The sequence below is a fragment of the Oculina patagonica genome, chromosome 11 (genome assembly GCF_052425735.1).
Source record: "Oculina patagonica isolate OP01 chromosome 11, crgOcupat, whole genome shotgun sequence".
Taxonomy (NCBI): Eukaryota; Metazoa; Cnidaria; class Anthozoa; order Scleractinia; family Oculinidae; genus Oculina; species Oculina patagonica.
The window spans coordinates 4644310-4672309 of NC_135768.1; the positions used below are offsets into that span (position 1 = coordinate 4644310).

The 28000-nt window shown below is 38.1% G+C and overlaps 1 protein-coding gene and 1 pseudogene across 3 annotated transcripts; one reads left to right on the forward strand and one right to left on the reverse strand.

Moving 5' to 3' along the window:
- Positions 1–223: 223 nt before the first annotated feature.
- LOC144630584 (equilibrative nucleoside transporter 1-like) lies at positions 224–27679 on the reverse strand. Of its 3 annotated transcripts, XM_078488957.1 has the most exons (16): positions 27322–27679; positions 17475–17565; positions 10351–10432; positions 9699–9820; positions 8909–9003; positions 7843–7893; positions 7410–7495; positions 6967–7015; positions 6417–6514; positions 5863–5911; positions 3040–3135; positions 2803–2900; positions 2415–2529; positions 2237–2322; positions 1613–1812; positions 224–997 (listed from the first exon to the last, which is right to left on the reverse strand). In XM_078488957.1, the coding sequence occupies exons 2-16, from the start codon at positions 17489–17491 to the stop codon at positions 886–888; spliced, it is 1356 nt and encodes a 451-aa protein (XP_078345083.1). In that variant the 5' UTR covers positions 17492–17565; positions 27322–27679; the 3' UTR covers positions 224–885. The 3 variants fall into 3 exon arrangements, with proteins under 3 accessions (XP_078345083.1, XP_078345082.1, XP_078345081.1); XM_078488956.1 differs by lacking the exon at positions 17475–17565; XM_078488955.1 differs by lacking the exon at positions 27322–27679 and having other exon boundaries at positions 17475–18587.
- LOC144631246 (5S ribosomal RNA) lies at positions 20366–20482 on the forward strand (annotated as a pseudogene).
- Positions 27680–28000: the final 321 nt, after the last annotated feature.

Consider the following 28000-nt stretch of genomic DNA (forward strand, 5'->3'; position numbering starts at 1 on the left):
CTTTCTTAATGAGGTAAATAACAGTTAAAAAATGGGCCAAAATGTACCTGGAGTTTAAAGTGACAAAACTTGTTAGCCTGCCTACCCCCCTTTACACTGTCACTTCAACCTGTCCAAAAGGAGTTACTAGTACATGGCAACTTGCGAATCAAATTTGCATTGAAGCCAACAAGTTTTCCACTTTTACGTAGCTACCCAATTAATCGCAGCCAGCAAGAAACTGTCAACTTGTGTACAGTTGTCACAAGGTATGAGGCAAACAACTTTTTATCACTGCTGAAGAACTCCAGTTGATGATGCCCTCAAATTCTTTCCCTGACGACTTTGGCTGTTTTTTGTTCAATTTAAAGTCTTTTAGCATTTTTTTTTTTAATATTTTCCTATTCTTTTCCCACTTTTTCCCAAAAATACAGTACCTCGAAATCTCAATACCCACATTATTTTTTTTAAAAGCAACAGAAGTTTCTGATACTAGCACAATACAGTGGTTAACACGGCTGCCATAAATATTGCTTAATAGTATTTTTTGGCAGGTGCCATGATGATTCTTTAAATTTTCTATATATGTAATTTTTTGTTTTATCAACAATGTCTGTTTTGATTGAATCAAACATTTTAAAATCCACGAGTTGGTCCTCAAACTGCCAACTTGCTTGTCAACTGGAGGGAACATGATACATGTCAAAATTGCAGCACACGCTGAAGGCAATTCATACTGGATTCAGAACACAACTTGGAAGCAAGCCCACAAGTTTCCAGAAAGCATTCAACCTATCGCAATCACTGCTACACAACTGTTTCTAGATGGAAACCAGGCTTTGTCGCTTTAGGTGACAGGCCCTAGGACTTGCGGAGAAGTAATCTGTGAGCAGTTTGGTAGTTCTGTTAGAGATTCATGGTGATAACAAATGAAAATCCTGCTCCCAATCCCAAGCCAATGATCAGAAAGAAGGCCATCATAGTGCCTGCTGTCTCTGCATGTTTTGGCTCCACCAAGCTGTGATGGAAAAGAAACATTGAAGCTGTTACGGACTACATTACACTTCATTCTAAGTATATTTTCAAGTCCAGATATGAAAAGAAAATCTTAGATTTCATTTTGCAAAAATATTGAAAATTGAACAGCACCACATGAAAGTACTGCTCAATAGCTTCCATTTGAATGGTCACACACTAAGGTTTCATACACAGACTTACAGCAAGGAGCCCAAAAGTGTGACCACTTTTAAGTAATTCACATTCTTTCATGCAGATATAATCCAATGAGAAATAAACAGCAAGCTATCCTCATCTTTTAATTGTATAATGACAACATCAAAGAATGTGAATTAAAGTGGACACACTTTTGGGCTCCTTGCTGTAAAAGTTAGAACCACCTTGTACAGCACAATTAACAGTTCCGCATAAAAGTACTGCTTTCATTTGAAAGGTTTCACTCACATACTTACAGTATTTAATCACTTCCATTTCACTATTAATATTATGTGTTAGGGTTTATGGGAGGAAATAATATTAGATGCTAATTTCTCTTGGTATTGTAAGCATTATGGTCCTCTTCAAAGTAGAAATACAACAAAATTTAGATGAATATAAAAACAAGTGTTTAACTTACGATGGTCCATACATCATGCACAGGCTTCCCAAATAACCATTGGAGATTGCAAACAGTACCATGAACAGAATAGGGAAGTAATCCTCATGAAAAAATACTGGAGAATTGTGTCTTGGTACCGCATTACAAAACGCAAACAGAGGAAGGAATATAACTCTCAAGAAGCAGAAAAATGGAAGAAGCACACCATCTTTGCCAGGCTGAAAGAAATATGAGAGAGTGCGATTAGTTTGGCTGCATTCCCCTAAGAAAAAGAGATAGGCATATGTACCTTAAACTGCCATTTTTTAGGAAAACCCCCAGGTTTAAGGGGTCAGTTTGGACCAATATTTAATAACTGGGGTATTTTCAACTAACCTACAGGTTGCAATGTAATGCAGGGGAGTCATGCTGATAGCGAATAAAGCAAAAAAATGTTAAGGTAACCTCAGCTTTCGAGCCTAGTGGCCCATCAGACTAGAGCTTATCCCATTTTCCCTAGCGTGAAGTGACTAGGCCAGGGCACGAACCCCGACCACTTGATCCGGACTACAGCACACTAATTAGTAGGCCACATAGGCCACTAACCTTGTCTTAAATTCAGAACATAGATATGCAGTATACGTATTAACAATTTATACATACCCACTGTACAAAAGATGCTGACAGTCTTCCACAGAAGTCACCAATATTAAACAAAAGGAAGCAAGTAACTGGCACAAAATAAGTACCTGTGAAAAAGAAACAACATAAATTCCTAATCCCTCAAAAACATTTCATGGCAAACAAGTCATATGTCAACAAAATTACAACAAATACTAACTTGTCCACTCTGTTTTATCTTTAGCGTGCACAGATTGTATTCTTGATGTCAATGAAGGAAACGCTGCTAATGTCACAAAGAACACAAATGCAACTGATGCACCAAGCTTAAAAATCTGAAAAAATAATAGCAGGAGCATTTTTAAGTTGTAGCTGAGTTTCCTGCAAACTAATAGGAGAGAAAATTTTTTTGTGCATTTACTTGCTTTTATGTTTCAAAGGACAAAAGTTGTTTTAAAAAAAACCACAAAGGATTTTATCTGCTGTATCTTTCCTGTTCAGTGTCAGAACATAAACATAATCAAGTACAAACCTTCCTAAGCACACATGAGTGTGCAATTAAGACTGTTTCTTAATTGAAGTATATAATCAATTTACTTTCATCTTACCTGTCTGAAGACCAACATAAATGGTGGCTTTTCCTTCCTGTAAATTTCAACTTCTTTTGGACGAACATTTACTGCAAGAAGTGCTTCATTATCCAAACCTGAGCAATTTTAAAAGAAGTACATATACAAATTTATTTATTTATCTACTTGCCTTGGTCAATTAAGGTATAGCACTGGTAGGATAGAGAAATGACAAGCCAACGTTTAATACAATATACAGTTAAATCTTGGCCTCACTTAATGTGGAGTGTTTGTAGTTTCCAGATTTTTTTGAAGCTGGTATTTGCCAGTTTGCCAGTCTCTCAATCTGATCAGGTTGAATGTTTGGAAATTCTGTGGACAAAAAAGAAATAAAATACTTGAATAACTTGAAGCATGTAAACTATAGGTAAAATCTCGTGTAGCTATTTTGTAAAATTGTCTTTGAAGTGATTCAGTGGGATTTTGAAATTTGTTTTTGACATTTGGTGTTGTAAGAAATGATTTCTTTTGATAAGATATTTAAAACAGTAACACAGAAGTTTGCAATAAGATGTAAATAATTTTGGTGCATAATTTTGTCTAATTAATACTCAAAGTCCTGGCAGATTCCGTCTTAAATGTTTTTGGTTTAGATAATCAAAGATCTCTTCGAGATATTGACTTTTTTTTGCATGAAGTTAGTATGAGTAGAAGGTTTATGCTGGGCATTGTTGTTCGAACATATCATGGAAGAATTCAAACGTCTTTCAGTTCAAGCATTTTTTTTTATTTTCGCGGAGGAAATGCTGTATTTGTCAGTCGCGACGGCTGGGTGCTTTGCGACTCATATACTATGGCTTGGTTAAAATGGCGGAGGGAAGGCTCAGGGAAGGCTCATTTTTCCGTTGAGCGAGAAAAATAACGCCTGATCGCAGGTTAGCCGGGTAACGCACGACAGAGACCTTTTGTCTCGTCACGCAATCTTAACCCCACATTGAGAAGTAAATTTTCGTTTGAATATTACCAAAAGCCGCTTCTCCTCGCGTTATTCTTTACCTTACGAATACACATGCCATTTCTAACGACTACATTTCCAGTAAAACCGTTGCTGTTTATTTTTCTAATGGTGATGCATTAACTTCTGAACAGAAGAAACGTTTAGCGTTTACTGCTTCTACTGGAAGTAATTTCACAACAGGCTACAAAAACACTTGTAAATATCACTTAACACATTTAATGATGTTGTAATTAGCGAAGCGCACTAATGACGTCACAGAATTTGACCCCCGGTGTGAGTCAGATAAAATTCGGACAAACAAACCGCTCTCTGTAAGAACAATGTATGGTTGGCGGGCACTTCGGAGGCATATTTAGCGATTGTTTCACAAAACCCAGGCACAAAACCATGGCCAGATTGGCTCGGAATTCGAGAGAAAGCCTTACCTGTGCAACGTAGAAAGTTTAAACCGTGGTTTGAAACAAAAGGTTTGTCAAACAGAGCGATTATTCAATAAATGTGTAAAATGTTTTACTCTCAGTTATTGAATGGATTATAAAGGCCCGATTTGCTGCCGGGATTTGCTGAAAGAAAACATTTATTTTTATGAGAAATTCAAAACGTTTACACTGTTCTTAGTGGCACATTTTGCAACACAACAGAGCTAACCTCAGATTTATGCCACCACAAAATTACACAAAGAAACGCTCGTCCGATCGGTCTCCTTGCCTGACCCGAATATTTAAAGAGGTCAATTTCGTTACACAATTGTCGCGTATTTAATATAGACTGATCGAGCTCGGCAGCTGTAGCTGCAGTCTGTAATAGTAATGGGGATAAATTTAAATTATTAAAATCAAACCCTGCCGTCAATTCCATTAGAAAGGCGTTTGAATAGCATAATATTTTCGCCCTCTATCTATCATGTGTCGAAATGAGATCGGATGGCCGGCGATCAGTGCCGTCAAATTCGGGAAGAATTCTGAATTTCTTGCAACCGACGATCTTTCCGGGGCCTAAATGAAGCGAACATACAAGTGCTATCCTTCGCAATTATATAATTCGATAGTAATTCGCTATCCGCCGCTTAAATTTCTCGGCAGCCTGAATAATTTTGCAGTGGGAATCAAGGTGTCATTGCCTGATCTTCGACTAATAAATTCAATTTTGGGCCATTTTTTGGATACCTTCAAACTGTTTTTCACTTACTAAAGCAAAAATGTTTGGAATCCATCATTTTTCGAGCCTTTCGAGAATCTCGGCCTCAAATTGTGCCTTTCTCGCCCTTTTTTTTGTCAAGAATGCGTCCCCTCCATACAAAGCCTTTGCCGAAACTAAAATTGTTGTCCGACTCACACGGGGGGTATCATGCGGCGAAATCTATTTTTAGTAATAGTGCGCTTCGCTAGATGATGTTGCAATTCTAAATTGTGCAACTCAGCAGAAATAATCAATTGTCACGAAATGAGTTCCCTTTGGTTAACTATTAGCAACGTTTTAGTGTGTGAAAGACTTGTACGAGTACAAATTTGCGTTGTTAATCGTTTTAGGTTAAATTAAATTAGCGCCTAAAGACTTGTACCATGACAAATTGCGTTCTTAATCGTTTTAAACTTCGCTGCCTTCGATCTTCGAGCGCTGAACCCCTTACATTCTTAATTGGTTATGTGACGTAAGATTTGGGCTACTCACGTTTTTGATTGTTATATAACGTTTGTAAATTTGACAAGTCACGTTTTTTCTACAAGAACGGAAGTGCTGAAGCACAACTATAGAGTGACACTTTACAAGTCACGCGCTTTGATCACCCACAGCGGAAAGTATTCCCTTGAGAAATTAAAACAGTCCCTTGAGAGTTAACAAGAATGCGATCCCTTTCGGTTCAGATTTTACCCAACGTAAACGCTATTCTCCTACTTTTTGCTTGTAAACAAGCAAAAAAAGTCGAAAAAAATGATGGATTTCACAGAAGCTTGTGTTATACAATGTTAACTATACCACAGTTAATCCCATGAACCATAGGCAAACAAACAAAAACAACAACAAAAAAAACATTCCATGGATATACTATTGGTCACTTTCATCTAAAAACCTTTACTTACTTATTTCACTCCTGTGTTCATGTGGTGAAATGTAATGTCTGGCAAATTTCTGTTTAGAAAAGAAAACAGAGAACCTTTATTATTTAAACTGTTTTTCTGCAGTTATGAGTGCAAAGGTATCTAAAGATTTCCGAATTCTCTGAAAAAACCTCTCTAGATACAGTTATACAGGACTCCAGCGGTACTTACCATTTACACAAACCATCTGGTTGAAAATTTTATGCTTAAAAATTAAATGATTTAACCTAACCTTATGGGAGAAGGAAAAGTTACGAAGTAGAGCCAAAACTGCTGAAAAGGCTAAAAAGAGTGAAAAGTGCATATTACCCTGTCCAGTAGTCCATAATTTCTAAAGCTTTCCAAACAGAATGGCGCATACCATTTGAATTTCCATCCGGAGTTTTCGGAATTTCGGTGTAAATGGTATGTACCCTGGACTCCCACCTGGCTAAAAGCCTGCCGACCAGGGCTTGAACCCTGGCCGTTCAATGCGGAGTCCAGCGCACCAATCATTAGGCCACTAAAATAAATTAATGTCTGAAGTCATCTCTTACCAGCCTATGTAGCATGATGTACGTGATAAGACACAACATTAACACAATAGCTGCCGACATAAAGTAACCAAATCCACTGCTCACAGCATCCTTCCCTCCTAAAAGAATTAAACAAAGAAGGTTTTGTCACGAGAGCAATTTTTACATAAATTTAACTGCAAATTCTTTAAAGGCAAGGTATGTTCCAAGCCTGGCTTCTCAAGTTAAGTGTCCTGGCTAAGATTGCCACATGAGGATTCAAAGATTAACCTTTTTGATGTGGTAGGGATGTAATAATAGGTGGAAGGCAGAAAAATAGCCACCTGAGGACTTAATTTTTCCGGCTAAAACACTGTGTCTGGTTAGATCTTTCTTTAAATGTGACCAAAACCTTCTGCCTGTGACCGAGAAAATTTTGCCTGTTGGAAATCTTAGCTACATCCCTGTGTGGTAGTTAAAGGGAAAGGTTGGGTTTGACAGCTCAATAAAATTATTCTGTCTAGGAAACAGTTATCAATGTACTTGTAAACACTGTTTAACAATGTTTGTTTCACAACTGACAAGAGCTTACCTAGAAGAGAGAAAATACTCGCCAAAGCCGCAAATGTACCTCCAACACCCTGTTTAAAGGGAAAAAAAGATTTGGTGAAATAATTTAGTTCAATCTTAACAACGTTTCAATTCTCAGAGAATGTTTTAGTAAGGATGCGGCCTCCCTATTATTTAGAAAAATGCTGGCATATCATATTTTCATTAATGTTTAACTAGCCCCAAATGGTACTCGAGTTAGAGTTCAATCACTACAGGCCTTAGCCTGTGAATACAGCTGCCTCTCATCCCTCCAAGCTACGGACGAGAGAAATTTTGTCTGTAGTGGCGGGAGCGATGAGAGGCGGCTGTATTTGCAGGTGATGCAGGGCTCTCCAAAAAGCAGTTTTCTAAAATAAACCCTTTACTATGATTCATTCAAAATCATGCCACTGTTTACAAGGTCAAATATAAACATTATTTTACCTGGCCAGTCATTACAGCTCCAGTGTATCTCTGTGGCATCATTCCACACACGCCAAACAGACCACCCTGATAAACGGCACTGGACACTGGAAAAAATAGCCATCAAAGTACAGTGTAGCTCTGCTAGAACACAACTCAATCACATTCAACCCAAGGGAAGTTCCATTCCACACATTCACATGCTTCCGTTATTAAGGGAAAAACTATCAGTGAGATCTACTTAGGGTACATTAAACCTGTGCAAAAAACCTAAGCTGTTACCTGTGAAGTATTTTATTAAGATTTCCGTCCCCTGATGATACACGATATACAAATGCCTTGAGGTTCGACTCACGATTATTTCTCCAAGGAGTTCAAAACTTTGTATCAATATTTAATTCCAGTACTTATGGTCAACATAGCATTTTAAGTATTATGGAAATTTTTAACTCACTGTTGATCAGGATGATTGTTCCAATGGTGATATAAAAGAAATCTGCTGTCCCTGTTAGAATAGATAACAGGAATATGTTTATTAAATATTATAATTATTATTATTATTATTATTATTATTATTATTATTATTATTATTAAGATCTTGCAAGTTCATGTAAATAAAAAATGGATATTTAATGTAGAAAAACTTTTTGACATTCTCTAATGTCACACAAATTTGTCTGATTTTCAGCATTGTAAATTAACGTATTTTGCAGGTAGAAGTGTAGTAAAAAAAAACATTGTATGTATTCTTTTAAATCATTAAAAAATATTAAAATACAAAATACAAATAAAAGGTAAAGTCTGCATACAATTAGTGGCCAATTAGGCCAGAGCTTATCCCAGTTTCGGTAGGCACAAAGCGACTAGGAGCATTTCTACTCTCCCCTGGATGGGTTGCTAGTCGCAGGGAATATTATATCATTGTTTGAATGGAACATTTACTATAATTAAAAGCAATGAGATGTGTGTAAGCTAGCATAAAAAGCATAATTCTCACGTCTATATTTCCAGTTTGCAACTGACTATAGTTTGAAAGCTATATATACTATTTGCTATACTTTGAGACAGTACCATCGCTTGCATCTAAGTGTGAACAAGAAACATGATTTAATTGGATATTAAATGTGTCATGATTGGTCATCGAATGTTTGAAGTTTGGCAGACGGTAACAGCAACTTTTGCACCAAAAGTTCAACGCATTCTGGTTTCAAAATGGCGGAAAGATTTGATAAAGAGACTTCTTCCAAAAAATGATCCTTATCTGTGTCGATATGCATTTGCAGGTTCACTTGAATCACTTCTAGTGTAAAGTTTTGCCCATACTCAGGATTTATGGTCTTTATGGTGAGCATTTTAAGTGCGAAAGTTCGCATTATGGTCTGCTAATCTCAAATGTTTGACAACCAATCATACCACGTTTAATACCTAATTAGATCATGTTTCGGCAGTACGTGTTCGTGTTTAGATGCAAGCGACGGTAAATATAGAAAAAAATCTACTATGAACAAATATGTACTTACAACTTGATGTGTCAATGACGACAAGGACTGTTGTGACCACAAAACACAATGTCATAATACAAACTGACGTCAGCATTCTGACTTGAAGCGAAACCCTGAAAATAAAACCGCACATGCATCAAGCAGAAGTTCCTGAGGATAATTTACTGTCTGATTTTCTTAGTGATTGTCCTGGATATCACAGTTTATGATAACTTAAGGAATTTTTCAAAACTATGTCAGGTTTCGCTGACAATATCAAACAAAGACTAAATTCAATGACGGACCAAGCTATAAAATTTAGCTTTTACAGTGGAAACCTGATTTCTCAAATCTCCAAAGGAAACAAAAATGGTTCAAGAAATCAGAAGTTTGAGAGGTCAGGGGTTACATTGCAGTGTTCAACTTAGAAAGGCAAATCCAAGGAAATAACGTTTGGTTTAAGTTATCAGCATCTTTGAGAAGTCAAAGGATGGCGAAACTGTGATTCCACCAGTGCTCCAAGCTGCAACCATTGTGGTCACTATGGTGACTAAATTTTTTCAAACAGGTTGCCGATTTGGCAACCAGAGTGCTGTGCAAAGGGCTGGCTAGGCATCAACATTTGTTTTTTTGCAGTATAATTACTAAGCAAAACAATTTCCACCACAAAACTTTCCATAACAACTATTTCAATTGTGCATTTTGCTTATCCACGTGTGCACTGGGCTGTTTGTTGTGCTGTTTGATGTTTTTGATCATGGAGCTGCCATTAATTTGAACACCACATTTATGTTAAACACATATCAAAGAACTATAAAAAAAATCTTACTTGTGTTTAAAAAGAGTGTTGAGCAAGAACATAATAACATTTGGAACCATGGCTGCCACTGAGAAGTAATTCTCAAAGCTGTGCTTTAGACTTTCATCTCTCTTTAATTTTTCTTGAAAATACTGCAAGAAGAAAGGTAGGTCGTGTGTCAAGTTATTTCTATTTTTTTTAAAAAGTATTCATATTACAAATTTAATCAGTGTTTTGTTTATTAATTATTCTACAAGTAAGCCACATTATAACCTCAGGGGGGGGGGGGAAATGATCGAATGGCGGCAAAAATCAAGACCCAAAAATATCCCTGGACCAAAATTTATTCCCCAGAGGATCCCATGCTGAATTCCTGACCCTTAAATTTCCAGGAAGGGGGAACAATATAACACAAATACAGTAGAACCCCGGTAACTCGAACTGTAAAACTGTAAAAACATTACTACTACCCAGCCAAGGCACTACCATGAATCTTTAGATTGTTTAAATACCCCCAAAAATCCCTTCTCAAATCAAGCCCCCCCAAAAATACTTGACAAAACTTGCCTACCCAAAAATATTCCAGAATCAAAAATTTCAAACCCAAAAAATCCTTCGATCATCCCTGTCACTTGAAATCTCGAGTACCCCCTGGGATTATAACAGTTTACAATATACTTACCGCATGTGCAGTAATGAACATGTTCCAGGGAAGCAGAGTCCCTACTCCTTGAATAAGCATAATTAGGTACACAACGTTGAACCTACAAACGAAAAAATTGACTTTAGATAAATCTCTTACTTGTTAATAAAAAAAACAGGTTTTATCCATTGCTTGCCTAATGGCCAAGTAACATTATTTTTTGGAATCTCTGTTGGCAGATGAAGTACTGTAAGCCATTGAAAAAGGCTTTAGCACACAATGGAACCTTCTTATTTGCTCAAAGGTCAACCTGCGATATATCATCTTTAGTTAGTACTATGGCTTGGCTGAAGGAATTTTTTCAGCACTCCATTAAAAAAAAAATTAAAAATTTTTTATTTTAGTTATTTATTTATTATTTTATATAATTTCAAACATGTACACTATATTATAATACATTATTAATTCAATGCTTCAGCTAGTTAAATGTAGTTAATAAACAATATTGGTACACACAGGCCAAGGCATATTCCTTCGTTCAACGTCTTGGTAAACAAATAATTTAAATTTACAGTCAGAGGAAAGATAGAAATTCAATTTGAAAAGCAATCTTTGTTTCCTCTAAGATTTAAAGGGCTTTACTGCTTGGTTTGATTGATTGAATTATAAATCATGGTCCAAAATAATGGACTTGGTGCATTACTGTAGAATACAACAGTGGTGGCTGTTTAAATAATGTTATGGTTCCATAGGGATGGCTGTGCAAACATTGCAGTCTGCAAAATACCTTCAAATATTTGCCTCTTAATTGTCATAGTCTATAAGATTCGAACTTTGGTCGGACACCGTACCTCACCGATTTCGCTGAAATTTGGCATGCAGTCTTGTTTTAGGGTCCTAACTACCAAATGGATATTAAAAAGTTTCAATTCTTTTTATTTTGGAAAATATCGAGAAGGCCGATTTGAAGCGTCCGTGACGGCCCGCCAACATGGCGGATCGAAGGTGTTCTTGTTACTTCCACACTGAACCTGCCGTCACAGTTTCTCGATCATACTTGGTATAGTTATAAAGAACTATCTTTCTTCTTTCTATATATCAAAATAGATTCGGCAAATGTTGAGTTTGGATGATCAACGGCCAAGAAGTTCGAAGGTATGTTAACGATGTTTTGAACAGTCTCAAATTTACTACAAAATGAAAGGCTAATAACTCCACTGTTATCTCGATTTAGAACTAGCCATTTACCATGAACAAAGCTTGTTCATTGGTGAATTGATTCCATTAATAAAAAAATTGGGGAAATGTAACCGTTAAGAATAAAAAATTATGGAACCTCTAGTAAATTGGCCATTTCAGCGCCATTTCAGCGGATCAGCTCATTTAACAGCAAATAATCGGGAGAAACATGAAAGGGTTACAGTCGTTTATAATAAGCAGTTTCCATGTATTTTTTGCTTATTTTAAACAAATACATGATCTTTGCCAAAGATATGGCGATTTTTGAGCGTACGATCGTTTCTCCAAATTTTTATGTCGGCAACTTTATTTTATTTGTTGTCGAGATTATATGCTGTTGTTATTCAATATTCGTTTCACAAGAACTTCTGTTGCTCGCATTTCCCAAATCACTGTTTAAGAAATTGCCCATTCCGTAACAGGGTCATTCTTACTTTTTCTTTAAAAATTACTAGGAAAGCAAGAATGTCATAGAACGGTTTTATACTAGTGAAAATACCTGTCAGACATAACTTCAACTGTTCGTGTTATCTGGCTGTTTTCACAAATATGCAAATTAAGGAATTCTTAAAGTGCCTATCTTTAACTATTTCACGCTTAAAGATTCCTCTAAATCTTTTCGCCTACCTTTTGGCCAAACGAAGTTTTGTGTCTCCAGGCAGAATGCTCGTTATCAGCAATGAAAGTCGAAGAGATACAGAAGCTCGAGTAAAATTCTAACTGCTGTGAAATGAACATCGTTTGAGCTTGACGTGTATTTATAGATTGCGCTCGAGCTCCGTTAATTAAGTTTATTCATTTGGCGATCAGATAAAAATCAATGAATGATCAGAGTTATTAAAGTCCATTTCTAAGCACGAGAGACACAGAAGTTTGTTTCAGAAGCATTTATGCATAGAAATACCGGTTTATTATTGACTGACGCGGTTAAAAAATACTCGGCTTCTAGCGGTAAATCTGCATTTATAATAGCTGGGAGTTTGGGTTTTTTTTGGTGTTGTTGTAGGAAGGCGGGGGGGAGGGGGGGGGGTGGAAGTGGTGCCTCCGAATCCTCTTTAGATCTCTGACACAGTGGTCTGAATGTTGAACAAAAGAGCTCATCTGTTAATAAGCATAATGCGAGCTGATTTTGAAATGAACATGACTTTACGTTTGTGTCATCAGTAATTATCGTGTTCGAAGAAGGCGTGGCTTACTCGCGGCAAAAACAACATAATAACAGTGAAGCTAACACATTTTCCTCATTGATTTGAAATGAATTTCGAATCAATTCTTTTTAGGGCAAGTTAAAAGATACAAATGTTTTTCGTCCAGATTTTTACAAAAAAAAGCAGGTGAGAACTTGGCTGTTTTTGTTATCTCGGACTTTTTTTTTTATTAAAGTCGAACCTCTCCATAAGGACACCTCTCGTGATGCGTCATGACTTACATCACGTATGTCCTTATCGCCGACCTAGGTGAAGAAAGGGACTACCGTAATTACTGGAATAAGCGCCGCGGCGCTTATTAAATTTTTTACGCCTCCAGTGCGGCGCTTATTCGAGGGCGGCGCTTATTTGAGGAGGGCGCTTATTAAAAAGTTTGACGCCACAAAGAATCTAATCCTTTACATTTATTAAAATAGGGTCCCCTAATTGCCAAAAGTCGTCTCTTGCTGAAGATTGTACTGAAGAATGTTCAATAGAAAAACTGAGCGGTAAAACAGGCACTTTGAACTGCAGAACGTCGCTTTTGATGGAAAGAAATGTCCAAGTTTGTTTAAGAGTTGCTTTGTAGTTCTGTTTCTAGTTAAACAGATTTCCTTGAATAAGCGCCGCATCGGGACTGCGGCGCCGGGGGCGGCGCTTATTAACTTTTTTTGTCCGAAATGCGGCGCTTATTCGAGGGCGGCGCTTATTCGGGTGCGGCGCTTATTTGAGTAAATACGGTATGATAGTACAGAGGCTTTCCGAAGAACTCAACGCAATATCCCCCCAAAGCTCGAACCGGGATTTAAAAATCTCAAAAAAGTGTTAATATGAATTGTAAATCCACTCATAGCGGTCTGGCCTTACTAAAACCTGGAGAGAGAAAAAGACAGTGGGCAGATAAATGAAAGCTGCTCGAGAGTACGCTGTTGAGCAGATTCTGTGAAATTCCCCTTTTTATCCTTTTCTCTTATAAGCCCTCCCAATTCAAGGCCCATATATTTCTTCCAAGTCAACTGTCAAAGTTTAAGGCCACTTTTTTCCTACCAGGTTACCGTCTTGAGAGTTTTAAATTTTATTAAATCTTGGTGACACTGTCCCTTTAATTCATTAATGTAATTCAAATCAGTTTATAAAAACGTTTTTCAGAAAACAAGAAGTTTTTTAATTTCGCTTTAAGCCACCGCACCCCAACCACGGATATAAGACCTACCACATTTAAAAGCCCACATTTCGTACCAAACTGTACAACCCCAGGGCTTATACAAGCAGATTTTTGCACTTTCTTACACGGTTGGGGAGCGTGATGGCCTAATAATGGTCACTGCGCTGGACTCTGGACCAAACAGTCCTGGATAGAGCTTTTGGGGGACAATGCGTTAAGTTCTTTGGAAAGCCTCTCAACTCCCAGAGTCCCTTTCCTTACCCAGGTGTAAAAATGATTACCAGTCAATCTTTAGCTTTTCGGGAAGGGAGGTAACCCTGCGATGGAATAGCATCCCATCCGGGTGGAGTAAAAAATACTCGTTGTCGCTTCACGTTGCGGAAACCGGTATGAGCTCTTGCTATTGAGAGACCTGGCGGAGAACTACATAAATGGACCGGGCGGCCATAAATTTTTTATCGCGATCGAGAATTGAGGGGTGACATGGCATAACGAAGAGTAATTGATAATCCATTCCCCGAACTGTTCCAAATTCAGGCCACTGTGTAAAAGAACAAAAGAGGATACGAAGGCACCACTTCCACCTTCCCCCCCCCCCCCCCGAGCCCCCTCAAAAAAAACAACACCAACAAACACCCCAAACTCCCAGCTATTATAAATGCAGATTTACCGCTCAAAAATAAACCGGTATTTCTATGCATAAATGCTTCTGAAACAAACTTCCGTGTCTCTCGTGCTTAGAAATGGGCTTTAATAACTCTGATCATTCATTGATTTTTATCTGATCGCCAAATGAATAAACTTAATTAACGGAGCTCGAGCGCAATCTATAAATACACGTCAAGCTCAAACGATGTTCATTTCACAGCAGTTAGAATTTTACTCGAGCTTCTGTATCTCTTCGACTTTCATTGCTGATAACGAGCATTCTGCCTGGAGACACAAAACTTCGTTTGGCCAAAAGGTAGGCGAAAAGATTTAGAGGAATCTTTAAGCGTGAAATAGTTAAAGATAGGCACTTTAAGAATTCCTTAATTTGCATATTTGTGAAAACAGCCAGATAACACGAACAGTTGAAGTTATGTCTGACAGGTATTTTCACTAGTATAAAACCGTTCTATGACATTCTTGCTTTCCTAGTAATTTTTAAAGAAAAAGTAAGAATGACCCTGTTACGGAATGGGCAATTTCTTAAACAGTGATTTGGGAAACGAATATTGAATAACAACAGCGTATAATCTCGACAACAAATAAAATAAAGTTGCCGACATAAAAATTTGGAGAAACGATCGTACGCTCAAAAATCGCCATATCTTTGGCAAAGATCATGTATTTGTTTAAGATAAGCAAAGTATACCTGAAAACTGCTTATTATAAACGACTGTAACCCTTTCATTTTTCTCCCGATTATTTGCTGTTAAATGAGCTGATCCGCTGAAATGGCGCTGAAATGGCCAATTTACTAGAGGTTCCATAATTTTTTATTCTTAACGGTTACATTTCCCCAATTTTTTTATTAATGGAATCAATTCACCAATGAACAAGCTTTGTTCATGGTAAATGGCTTGTTCTAAATCGAGATAACAGTGGAGTTATAAGCCTTTCATTTTGTAGTAAATTTGAGACTGTTCAAAACATCGTTAACATACCTTCGAACTTCTTGGCCGTTGATCATCCAAACTCAACATTTGCCGAATCTATTTTGATATATAGAAAGAAGAAAGATAGTTATTTATAACTATACCAAGTATGATCGAGAAACTGTGACGGCAGGTTCAGTGTGGAAGTAACAAGAACACCTTCGATCCGCCATGTTGGCGGGCCGTCACGGACGCTTCAAATCGGCCTTCTCGATATTTTCCAAAATAAAAAGAATTGAAACTTTTTAATATCCATTTGGTAGTTAGGACCCTAAAACAAGACTGCATGCCAAATTTCAGCGAAATCGGTGAGGTACGGTGTCCGCGAACTTTTAAAAAAGCTCGAAAATTATGGAATATTACACTTAAGTGACCGTGGATCAAAACATTATATTCTTATAAGCAACAATTTTAATAACAAGATATTGCGCTAGCTTGCAAAAAAGCAGACAGATTTTGTGTTGTTGATTCACACAATCGAAAAATACCAAAATCAAGCAAAGTTTGATGGCCGACTGTTTCTCAAAGAGCAATTATTGATATTTATTGCTTGCTCACAGAAGGAAATTGCAGGAGAATCTGCTACATTTAAAACTTGGAAGCCCTGTATTACATAATAAACAGCTAAAAAACAAAATGTTATCAATAAGTTGAAATAAAAAGAACCTGAGTTAACTTTCGGAACAGTAGCAGAATTCCCCATGACTCCCGACCACATTGTCAGAACTCTTCAGGAAGGAGGCAATTTGAAGCAATAGGAGCTATTATTATTCAATAAGATGCAAACAAGTTGCCAGGTATTGTGCCCCACAGCACAGCACAGGACCACAAAGAAATGTAACAATTTTGCTAAAATAAGTTAAAACATATGCAGACCAGGGAAAAGTGTGGTTGAGGTTAGATAACCACAAGTAAAAGAAGAGAGACGCTTTGGTTTTGGGATTAAAAGTTGGAAAAATCCTGTCACGTTCACAAGCTTGGCAGAACTTTCTTGGGTATAATGATAAGGACATTCATTTGGTTGTTGAATTTCCGGGCAGGATATTTATATTAGCAGAACCGTGCACGGAAAGTCTCTACGCGTTTACAGTATTCTCAATAAACAGTGCTAAAAATATCTTAAAATGCGACCTTTTTTCCTTCCCTCTATTTTTAACATACAGATTAATATAAAACCTGCAGTTCTGAAATGTAATTATTATGCAAACTAACTTTCTGTTGTTTCTTTTCTAATAGAAAATTATCTAACTCCCTGGAAAATATCAAGCTTGTTGATTTCATGCGTGAAGCCAAATTGCTTTGAAGGTCAAAACCGCGGCGCGGAATATTGCATTTAGATCTTTATATTGATAAAAGTGATTTCAATTCATGTTTTTGCGCGGTAAATGATTGAAATATTGAATTCAGGAAACAAGTAGGAAATGCAACGGTTAATTCGAGTTAATGAGCGAAAGTAAACATAACCTTGATTTTTCGGCTTCACTGCAAAATACCCTGACAATTGACTGTGTATATTTATAAATTTGCATCGAATTTTCAAATCACTTGAACGTTTATAAAACTTATGTTTGAATTTTTGCTCAATAGCAACAAGTATAGCATTAATCAGCACAATAGACCACCCTAAACAATTATCAAAGCATCGGTGTTCATTGAAAAGCTCCAGGCAATGGACGCTCGACGGACAGTTAACTAAAATCGCGCGACGAAGACTACACAAATATTTAAACTTAAGCTTATCTAAAGATACCTTGAGCTCTGCGATGCTTATAACATGTTTTTACAGAGCTTAAACTAAGAAATAAGAGCTGTGAGTCTTATGTGATGATGCAACGGGAAACATAATCTATAAATTTCTCAAAGCGATCGACATAAAAAAATTTCTACCTTCTAATTAACCTTACCTAACTTAACTAACTAAATCTAACATACCTATCTCGTGGCTCCATTGACACAAGCAGGGTTTTCTTGGCTGGACTTGCGTCTTTCTTCTGGAGAAACGCTTTCGTCTCAATTTTAACTTCTTCGCCACCGGCACCCATATTGGAAAAAAAATTTCAAGATCTGTTTAGACCACCCGCGTGACTCGATAGCTCAGAACCACTCTGACACGGTTGTTTTAGAAGGTTTTTGGAAAAAAACCTAATACGCAAGATTCGATCGAAGCGTGCTAAGGTTTTGCGGTATGCAAGAACCTAAAAAACACTTCAATCTTATGCTTTCAATGTGTCAGACTAAATGAAAGCTTTTTTCGCTGGGAGCGGTTGCGGAGGCCGGAAACCAGATGAGTGACATTTGCATGTTCCAGCTGACTTCCGCCTGGAGGGTGGGGAGGCCGTCAACGGCAAAATAGAAATCTCAAATTAACTACCTTTCAAAAAATTATCTACCCTAAACTAACTTCAGTTTACAAGTTTAGTCTCCCTTTCTTCGAATTATTTTCTCAGATAAGGTGTTTTAGCTTCCTAAACCTTTTAAAAATAGCTTTTCCAAAGTTGCGACTTACCCCTCCCCACACAAAGCAAACACATGGCCTTACCTTATCACGTGAAGGTCACACATGTTGCACGAAGGGATGTTTTTGAAGAGTCCGACTTTTGTATTTACAACGTTTTGTTGGTTTCTATTTTTAGGCCATAATCTTTATTATTTCTTCCAACAACCATGCCTTCTACTGCTATGATTCTACCTTTCCTGCATACAGTTTCAACGCAGTATTTTGCAAGAGGCCTAAAATGTTATTCGATACGTTCACCTGAAACCGGAAATGGCGTCGCAAACAAAGCACCCGCCGTGTGATCAACCGGTCTTGTGATCACATGTCAATGCAAATATTTTTACAGCAATGCTAATTTTGATTTTATCATTTTTCAAAGTTCAAGTTTGCAAGGAAATATATCGAAAATGGCGGTGCTATAAAAGCATCAAGCCTTACGAATATGTTTTTACTGTGATCGAACTTTGGTTTTATTGACCAACAAGTGTAACACAATCCCACTTCCGGTCAAGGGAGCGAAAATCTAAAACCGATTTTCGCGATCGTGTCCTGCGTCACATATACAGTTTTTTCCCAGTATATAAAAAGACAAAAACTGGTTTTACAGGAAATAATGTTTGGAACAATGTGTTAGATAAAATCAATCATAACATATTCAAGGGTCCGTTTCTTCCCAGTGGCCAGTTTTCCAAGTTCAGTTAAGGTCCTGTGGGAGGGAGGGGAAGTCCGGGATACAAATCAGCTGATGACCTTTGGCAGCCTCGATCCTAGGCAGACGTTCTTAGGGCTCGTTCTTATGTTAGGAACACATGACGAGCCCTAAGAACGTCTGCGTAGGAGGCTAGACCTTTGGGAGATATGTTCTGACAGGCATTTTGTGGGGTTTGTTTACGGGGCGCCAAGCTAAATTTAGTGTCACCCGCTTTGACAAAAGACACCTTTAATTTTATATCAAAAGAAAAAAACAAACTGCAGAGTGATGCCATGATTCTTTCTGGTGCTATTTCAAGTGGGAGGGGTGACCCTATTCGGCGGAATGGCGGAATGACGGAACGGCACGCGGAATGGCGGAATATCCTAAAACACGGAATGACGGAATATCCTAAAACGCGGAATGACGGAATATCCTAAAACGCGGAATGACGGAATATCCTAAAACGCGGAATTGTGAAACATTAAAAAAGAAACAACAACAGCAACAAAAACAAACAAACAAAAGGAAAATTTTAACTACTAACTTTCTCAGACAGCGATTATAAAGGCTAAGAATGTTGCTAATAATGATTCAGGTTCTTTAACTTGTGGATATTCGTTGCGGTGACAGAGAAACCAAGTTGTTTACGAGAGGGGCTAGCAGTTGAAAACCAGTTAACACTTAATATATTCCTTAAAATAACGGGTTCTTTATATATCTTCTTAATCGTTCGAGGACGTCGATCTCGAGCCGGGATTTCGTGGTAGGATATCGAGTGATCAAGTGAGGATTTCGTTAATTTACAGAAGACGTTCTCGCCCCGTTCGAGACAATAAAACGTACAAAGCCGAGGTACGTAAACGAAGCCGTTATAAAGAAAATGGAAGGGCCTGAAATTTATTGAGTTCGTACTGAGAAATAATAATAAAAGGAAACCAAAAACAAGGGGTTTCCGGTTGGTCACCCATCCAAGTACTAACCCCGACCAAAAGGGCTTAACTTTGGCTCAGAAAGAGCGCGTAAATCAGCTTAGGCCATCCCAATAAAATGTTTCGTTTCCCATCGCCCGACCGACCCATTTTTTTCGAAATGTAAAAAAAAAAAAAAATTCCAGGTTCACTAGTCAAAGAGGCAAGTACTTTAATTTACAAGCACACGATCTTGTTTTATTAACAACAATTGGTATGATGTGATGTCCTTGTCTTTAATGAACATCGATACTAAGTTTTTTAAAGGCTGTTTCGTGCCAAGGACATTAACGATTGTTTCAACATTCTCAGCGAGATCGATAGCCTGCGTTGCAGACGAACAAAACCCCGGTTATATCCGGGGTTTTGTTCGTCTGCAACGCAGGCTACGAGATCGACTGAAACAAAATCTTTCGGTTCTGCATCTCCTGGCTTCTTAAATGAACCCAGACCCCTTAAAGTGTTCATTCTTTTTTTTTTTTTTTTTGCCCGACCGACCGACCCACCATCACAAGACACGGGGCGATGGGAAACGAAACATTTTATTGGGATGGCCTTATAACAGTATAAGTCCAGTCATAGCATCGTTCAAAAGATCCATTACACCTAACCAGATATTTCTGTTCTCTATTTGCATGACTCTTGTAAATTTTTTCTCGTCTCTGGGACTGATACCACAAGGAAAGCACCAGCTCTCGTCCGATCGCCGAAGTTAAGCCCTGTTGGTCGGGGTTAGTACTTGGATGGGTGACCAACCGGAAACCCCTTGTTTTTGGTTTCCTTTTATTATTATTTCTCAATACGAACTCAATAAATTTCAGGCCCTTCCATTTTCTTTATAACGGCTTCGTTTACGTACCTCGGCTTTGTACGTTTCATTGTCTCGAACGGGGCGAGAACGTCTTCTGTAAATTAACGAAATCCTCACTTGATCACTCGATATCCTACCACGAAATCCCGGCTCGAGATCGACGTCCTCGAACGATTAAGAAGATATATAAAGAACCCGTCATTTTAAGGAATATATTAAGTGTTAACTGGTTTTCAACTGCTAGTCCCTCTCGTAAACAACTTGGTTTCTCTGTCACCGCAACGAATATCCACAAGTTAAAGAACCTGAATCATTATTAGCGACATTCTTAGCCTTTATAATCGCTGTCTGAGAAAGTTAGTAGTTAAAATTTTCCTTTTGTTTGTTTGTTTTTGTTGCTGTTGTTGTTTCTTTTTTAATGTTTCACAATTCCGCGTTTTAGGATATTCCGTCATTCCGCGTTTTAGGATATTCCGTCATTCCGCGTTTTAGGATATTCCGTCATTCCGTGTTTTAGGATATTCCGCCATTCCGCCATTCCGCGTGCCGTTCCGTCATTCCGCCATTCCGCCGAATAGGGTCACCCAGTGGGAGGGGTGTATGGGCTTAGAAGGTCCTAAGGTCCCCAATAGGTTTTTTGGGATTTGGCTTATTTGAAAGTTGAGATACAGGATTTGAGGGAAAAGGGAGCGAGGTTCGGGATTGAAATTATGAATGGGACATGTGAATTGGCAAATGTAACATTTTGCTACAAATGGGACACATAGGAGGGAACCACTAGGGAGCCTCTCTAAGGGTATTTCCGAAGAAATCGAAGACGCGAAGATCACCGCGGAAAAAACGAAGATCTCAAGATTGATGCGAGGATCTGAAATTGACCGAAATTTGTGTGATCAAATTGAACACTCCGATATAAAACTGTAAAAATTCGTAAACAGTAAGAAAATATTTGTAATTTCTGAATGTTGGCATTTGACCACATTTCGCAAAAACAAAACGAACGAAGATAAAACGAAGATCTGCTTTAAAAAAACAAGTTTTGCAAAAAAATTGTGAAGAAAACGAAGACCGTGGGTACCCATAGAGAGGCTCACTAGGGAAAGGGGCGGGAAGTGAGAGAAAAAGGTAAGGGGGGGGGGGGGAGGTTTAGACCATCAGGATAATGGGATTGAGGGAAAATTTTAGCCGGGAACGTGGAATCTGGAAACCCTACTGGGGAACATCTTTAAACGTTTTGAATAATAGGGTGTTCATTTGAAGAGGGGTGAGGGGAGATTTGATTAGGGGCGGGGGCACTTATAGCTCTTATTATGCATATTAATGACAGACTACTAGCTAATTTCAACTTCAAGCCTTGCTTTCTTATCGATTCTAAGTACAAAGCAGCAAAGATGAAAAGAATACCCAGGCATGTGTAAACAAGGAGTGTGAACAATATGCAAGCCATGTGAGCCAGAAATCCCAAAATTATCCCAATAAAAAGGCTAACTCCAAGCTGCCTAAGCTAATTGTAGGTTAACCAGAGTATTATTTTGGCTAAGCAGAGTGCTATTTAGGCTTAGGAGGGGGTGCATAGGTTCATGGATCAGCGGATTTGGCCTTAAAAAGTGCACCGATTGTGGATTTTTGCGATACATTCAGTTAAGCGGATTTGCGGATTTTGAAAATACAGCGGCTCGCAGATTAGCTGAGAATTTTGGCCTGGATTCTGGCCACTTCATGTTAGAAGTTTGGATCGTGGATACTAAACAAAGTTTGAATCACTTTGGTCGGTCTTCATCGGTTTGTTGCCGGAATGGTTGCAAAATAAAACAAAACTTCTTAAAAAAATTGGCATTAAAAACAACATCTACTGTCGATTGTTTAACAAAATGGGATAAACTTGACAAGAAGTTGGTCTGATGTTTTTCAATTTTCCCCTTATGCAACACATTTTAATCTCCAATTTTGTTTCTTGAAAACTAGCCAGGAATGAAAGTGTGACCATGTACCAGGCTAAGAAATGCTAATTTATGACATAACTTCAGATTCAGATTGAAAGGAAATAAGATTGCAGACTATTATCACCACTGAATTTAAAGATTGATATATGTGCTCTATTCTAGACCATCTTCCCACTGCTTTTTTGGCAATACTATATTTATTTTATTAAGTGCTCCGGGCCCTTATTAAATTTTTGGACCTTGAGAGTGGGCGCTTATTCCAGACTGGGTGCCTATTAAATTTTCACTATTTCTCGCAACAAGTAAGTTTACTTACAACAAAATGAATAATAATAAACAAAGCAGAATTTCCATAAAGAGTTTCCGTAAAGAGAAAATGCAGTCTTCAGGAAAGTCTCTTTGTAGTACTTAGTCAACTTCAATCTCAATGGCAATAATAATCAAAGTACTCCTCTGGTGCACTTCAGTATTTTTTGAAGGCAGATAGGGGAGATGGGGGTGGACATTTATTAGAGGCTGGGCGCTTATTAACTTTTCCTGTCTACAGAGTAGGCACTTACTCGAGGTTGGGCAGTTAATCGAATAAATAAGGTATTTGGTAAATTTTTAACAATATTTAGGTTGTTTTTTCTGGTGATTAACAAAGTCTACATCAGGTTGTAAAATGTGGTAGACTATGAACAGTCTACATTTCCATCTCAGATCACTGAAAAGAAATATGCAAAAACACTTCACTGTGTCAAGAACTTGCATGGCTATTTCTTCTTATAATTTTTTTACTTCTGTTTGATGACACTGTTGCAGTAGCCTGGGAACGCAGATAACAACAACAACAACAACAAAGTTTATTTGAACTGTAAAATTACAAAGAAATGTTTAAACAATAAATAAATTAAAAATACAAACAGTTGCTGGTCACCCAAAATAACTAAAAAGCTAAACTAGTTGGGTGACCACCATTTATTAATTTAAAATAAATACAACGTCAGAAAAGAGGCATTTTACATATACAATATATAATTGACAGACTGCTTCTGTCAATTAATTCGTTTGTAAACCCAAAAAGTATAACTATAAACCAAATGGATGAAATTTGAAGTTTTCCCTTCTAGACTTCAAAGACAGTAGAGACCTCAAGATAACCATTTTCATTGAATAGGAATGGATAAATTGCCGCTGTTTGTACTCGTTTCTGTACAAAAATATGAGTTAACTACTGTTTACCCCAGAGAAATGGGTAGGGGTGACTATTGGGGTGATTTTGCCTATTGTGATAGTATTGCGATAGTCGAATTGCTATTGCAATACTATTGCGATAGTAGTGACACTATTGCCATACTATTGCGATAGTATTGTAATTAGTGACCTTATAGCGTTGTAATCATTTCTTTATCCTAGAGGGAGATGGAGTTAATATGTGACCCTTCACGCGAAAAGGGGGCTTACGAATCAAACCGTGAATCGTGAAATTTATTTCACGGCCACGGGGCGTGAAATGAAGATTTCACGGCGTGAATTCCAAATTTCACGCCGTGTTCACTCTTGTTTGAAAAATTTTCACTCTGGGCGTGAAACTGAAGACTATGAAATCAAAATCACTTCGTGAAATATTCACGCCATGCAATGCAAAAAAGTAATTCACGTTCAGAAACGAAAACACCGGCGGAAACTTTTCTGAAGATTTCCATCAATCAAAGTTTGAAGGGGTTTCCGACAATGTTTTGCGCGAGCGACATGGAAAGTGAGCTGGTGATAAATAAATTTTATTCCGCGGCCAAAACTCCTTAAACTGTTTGTAACAGGTGCAGATTAAATTACCCTTCTGTAGCTAAGTTGTCAAAAAGGGCTTTGTCTCGCTAAACCGTCACCAAAACTTTCATGTTTCATGTTCAGCGAGCCGTAAAACGTATCGCCGACATTCAGTCTGGCACTGTCGGCTTTGTATAAAGATTAACTTTTCGTAAAGATCTGTAAACAGTTTAGTTTCATTCGGTTGCCAAACGCAAAAGCCTTGAAATTGAAGGTAAAGTCTCGAAAAAACTTTTAAAATGTCTTTGCTGTGTAATAAAGTTAAATTTGACCAGTTTCTGTAGTACTTCTGTCGGCATAAAATTTATTTATCGCCGATTTAAATAAACAAACACATCGTTATGTTGCGTGTTCACGGATTTATTTTCTGATCGCATTTTAAAGTAAATCGCTTTTCATGAAAGAGAAATTTGTTCTTTTTCTTCAATCTTTCAGTGGTTTTATTAATAAAATTGACCACAGTTTGAAACTGTTTTGAAAGAAAATTTGTTTGGAGCAGAAATAAGCCCCTAATTAAATATGCAAGGTCAATTGTCGGGTCATCTGGCGGCATCCCTAATCTTTCTTGTCTTGTCTTTCGCCATGAAAGTAACTGACTAAAGTTTATTTGCAAACATGAAATCACGGAAGTTTGTATTCATTGTCTACTCACAACATCAAGAGGCGGGATAGCATAGGCATTCAAGGCGTTTCTGAACAAATCCATTCCATTCCCATCTTCACTTTCCGCAAATAAAAACGATCTTATTACAGCGCTATGAGCAGACGAGGAGCAACATAATTTTACCAGAAAATTCGCTTAGAAGAACTCATCAGCCTTCGAACGCAGAATGAATAACGGTTAAAATAATAATAAACGAGAGACGAAGTCACCGTCGGCTCACTTAGATAGAAGCAATGAATTGCGTGACAGCGTGAAATTGCGGGGCGCGACTTTTCACGGCGTGAAATTACTTTACAGGGTGGATTTTTCATGACACAAAAACTTTTCCATTTTTCACGGCGTGATTATTTTCACGGTGGCATGATTTATTTTCACGCCGTGTTCACGCTGCTTTAAAGGAATTTTACGGAAATTCCGATCATTTTTATCCGTTTCACGGTCGTGATGGTGAAATCAGCCTCATCGTGAAATTTTCATAAGCCCCCTTTTTGCGTGAAGGGTCACATATTCGAACCACCATTTTGAACGCAGATAAGGCCCTGGAGACGAGGGACGTCCGTGAAGTTTGCCTTTATGGCTTGTTATACAGTACGGATTCTGAAACAACGAACAGAAAGCCGAGAGAAAGAACGGGGCCAGAGAACAAGAGAGGCATTTTTCAATGAAGGAAAAAGTACTACAGGACACCATTTGAAAAACTTTCGTAACTATCGATAGTTAATGAAACCATCGTGATTGTTATCGATTGTTGAATTTGCGATTGATGCATCGCTGTCGGAGCACTCCCAATTGCGATGCATCGATAGTTTGATGTATTGTTACACCCCTCAAAATGGGTAGACTACCGAGTAGCTTAAATATTCTCAACCAAGGGAAAATGACAGTCTATACCTTACCCATATCTGGTTACCTCTATCTTTTGAAAAGTTAAAGGGGTCCTGACAGATACAGACATCAACCATCACTAGCCGATCAAGGTTGAGTTTTAAAGTGTACTTTTCTGTTCAACATGGAGGTATATGGCTCATTGTTTACCTTAGAATAAATACTTGAGTTTCAGAAACCGGTACATCTTAACACACACTGTGCGGTAAAAAAAGTCTGCAGTTCCAGAAAATATCTTTGTCCACCCCATGGAAGGTCACTGGGAATTCTGATTGGGTGAGGGGTCTCAAAAGCCAAAATTTTTTAAGGAAAGTATGGGGCTTATCTAGAATTTCCAGAGGGCTAGGGGGATTCAAACCAACCTTCCATGGGAGAGGTATGGATATTTCCTGGAACAACACAGTTGAACAAGTGCTCATCAAGCTGGCATGTATCTCTGGTTTCCATAGCATGAAGCAACTGAAGTACTTCAATTCCCTTCTGGACGGAATGTTACTCTATTGCAGGGTTACTCCTATGATTTAATTTGCCAGCACCCATTTATACATTTGGGGGAAGAGAGGCACTGTGAAAGTAAAGTGTCTTGCCCAAGAACACAATACAGTGACCCTGGCCAGTGGGTGGGGACAGGGGGGACTGAACCTCCCGCCTCCCGTACCTTTTACTCCCGCTTCCTGTACCTTTAACTCCTGCTTCCCGCCCCTTTCCGTTGTGGTGCCCTCCTCTTTGTCCTATATCTATTGCGAAATATAACGAAACATTGCGAAATTTTACTCGTTTTCTCCCGGTTCCCGCCGCCTTAGGAATCCGTTTCCCGCCCTCTCTTCTCCCACTTCCCACCCCTTTTCTCCTGGTCTCCTGTCCCCCTCTCGCTTGGCACCAAAGTGAACACACTATTTTTTCCAGTACACACGCCATAATTCGAGCATGATGCCCATGCCCGAGTGTAAAGTCTCAACCTTGCACTCGAACACTTAAAACACTTAAGGCTACTTGGGTACTTAGGTTTTCTGTGTTTGAACATGACGCAATTTTATGGTGGTGCTCAGGCACTAAGTGTGAACACAGCGTCAGCTAATCAGCTCATTGTCTGGAATGGGTATCACTTTACCAGAATTACCCAATATTAAATATATACCAGCGGGCAAGAAAATAATTGATGAATGTAACCTGTCTAAGATTCAGCTCTCAAATATAAAATTTCAATTGAGTTTAAGTGCTATTTTCAGTGATGCGGATGCCAAGATTTTTTAAAAAAAACAAGCAAATGTAGCGTTGAAACTGTCCAAAGTTCAAGATAAACATTACAAGCATTCAAGATTAATTTCAGACCGCAGCTGAAGTTGATATTTAGGGTAGGTACAGAAAATAAATACTTTATGACTTAGAATGACCAAAGCATAAATAAGGGAGTAGGGACTGATAAGGTTATGAAGGTAATGGAAGTATTAAAAAATATGCAGCAAAGAGCTTGTAAGCCTACTAAAATATTTCTCGCTAAAACTTACTTGTCGACCGGCTCGTCCTTTAGCGAATCACCCAAAAGCTTCTCCTTCGCCTCTGAATCCTTGTCCTTTTTCATTCCCATTTGTTTTATGCAGCAAAAACTTCTTGGCTAGGTACTTGTACAAGGAGCAGAGACGAGAGTGATGTATGAATGAAGAAATAAATTTCTTACGTCGAAAATTATCGGCAGCAAATAAATCAAGAGGTGTCTGTTTACATTCACGTGAGAGTCACGAAAGCTCTTTTGGAAACGTGAAATAAATTCCCGAGAGTTAAAAAGTAGTTTAACTACTAGTCTGCCGCATTTCTTTCAAAAGAAAAAGAAAGAAACGATGTTTTTTGGAGTTAAACGTTACTACATTCACAAGGACCAAGAGTTTGATTTAAAACGGTGACGTAACGCATGCGTAATACCGGCGCGTAACGCGGGTAAAATTCCAGCCAATGAGCTCGAAGGTTTACTGATGTTGTTTTATTTTGTTTGTCTGTTTATTGATTTATTTTCTAGCGGTTTTTAATCACAATTTTCCATTTTGTGTGCAACTTTTCTTCCTTTGAGCAATGAAATGGATTCCGTGCAGGACGGAATTCGTTCCCGGGCAATAAGCATATCAGTTTTCACCCGTGGAATCTCCGATTGGCTAAACTGTCCGACACACCCCTGACAAACCCACTGTCTAA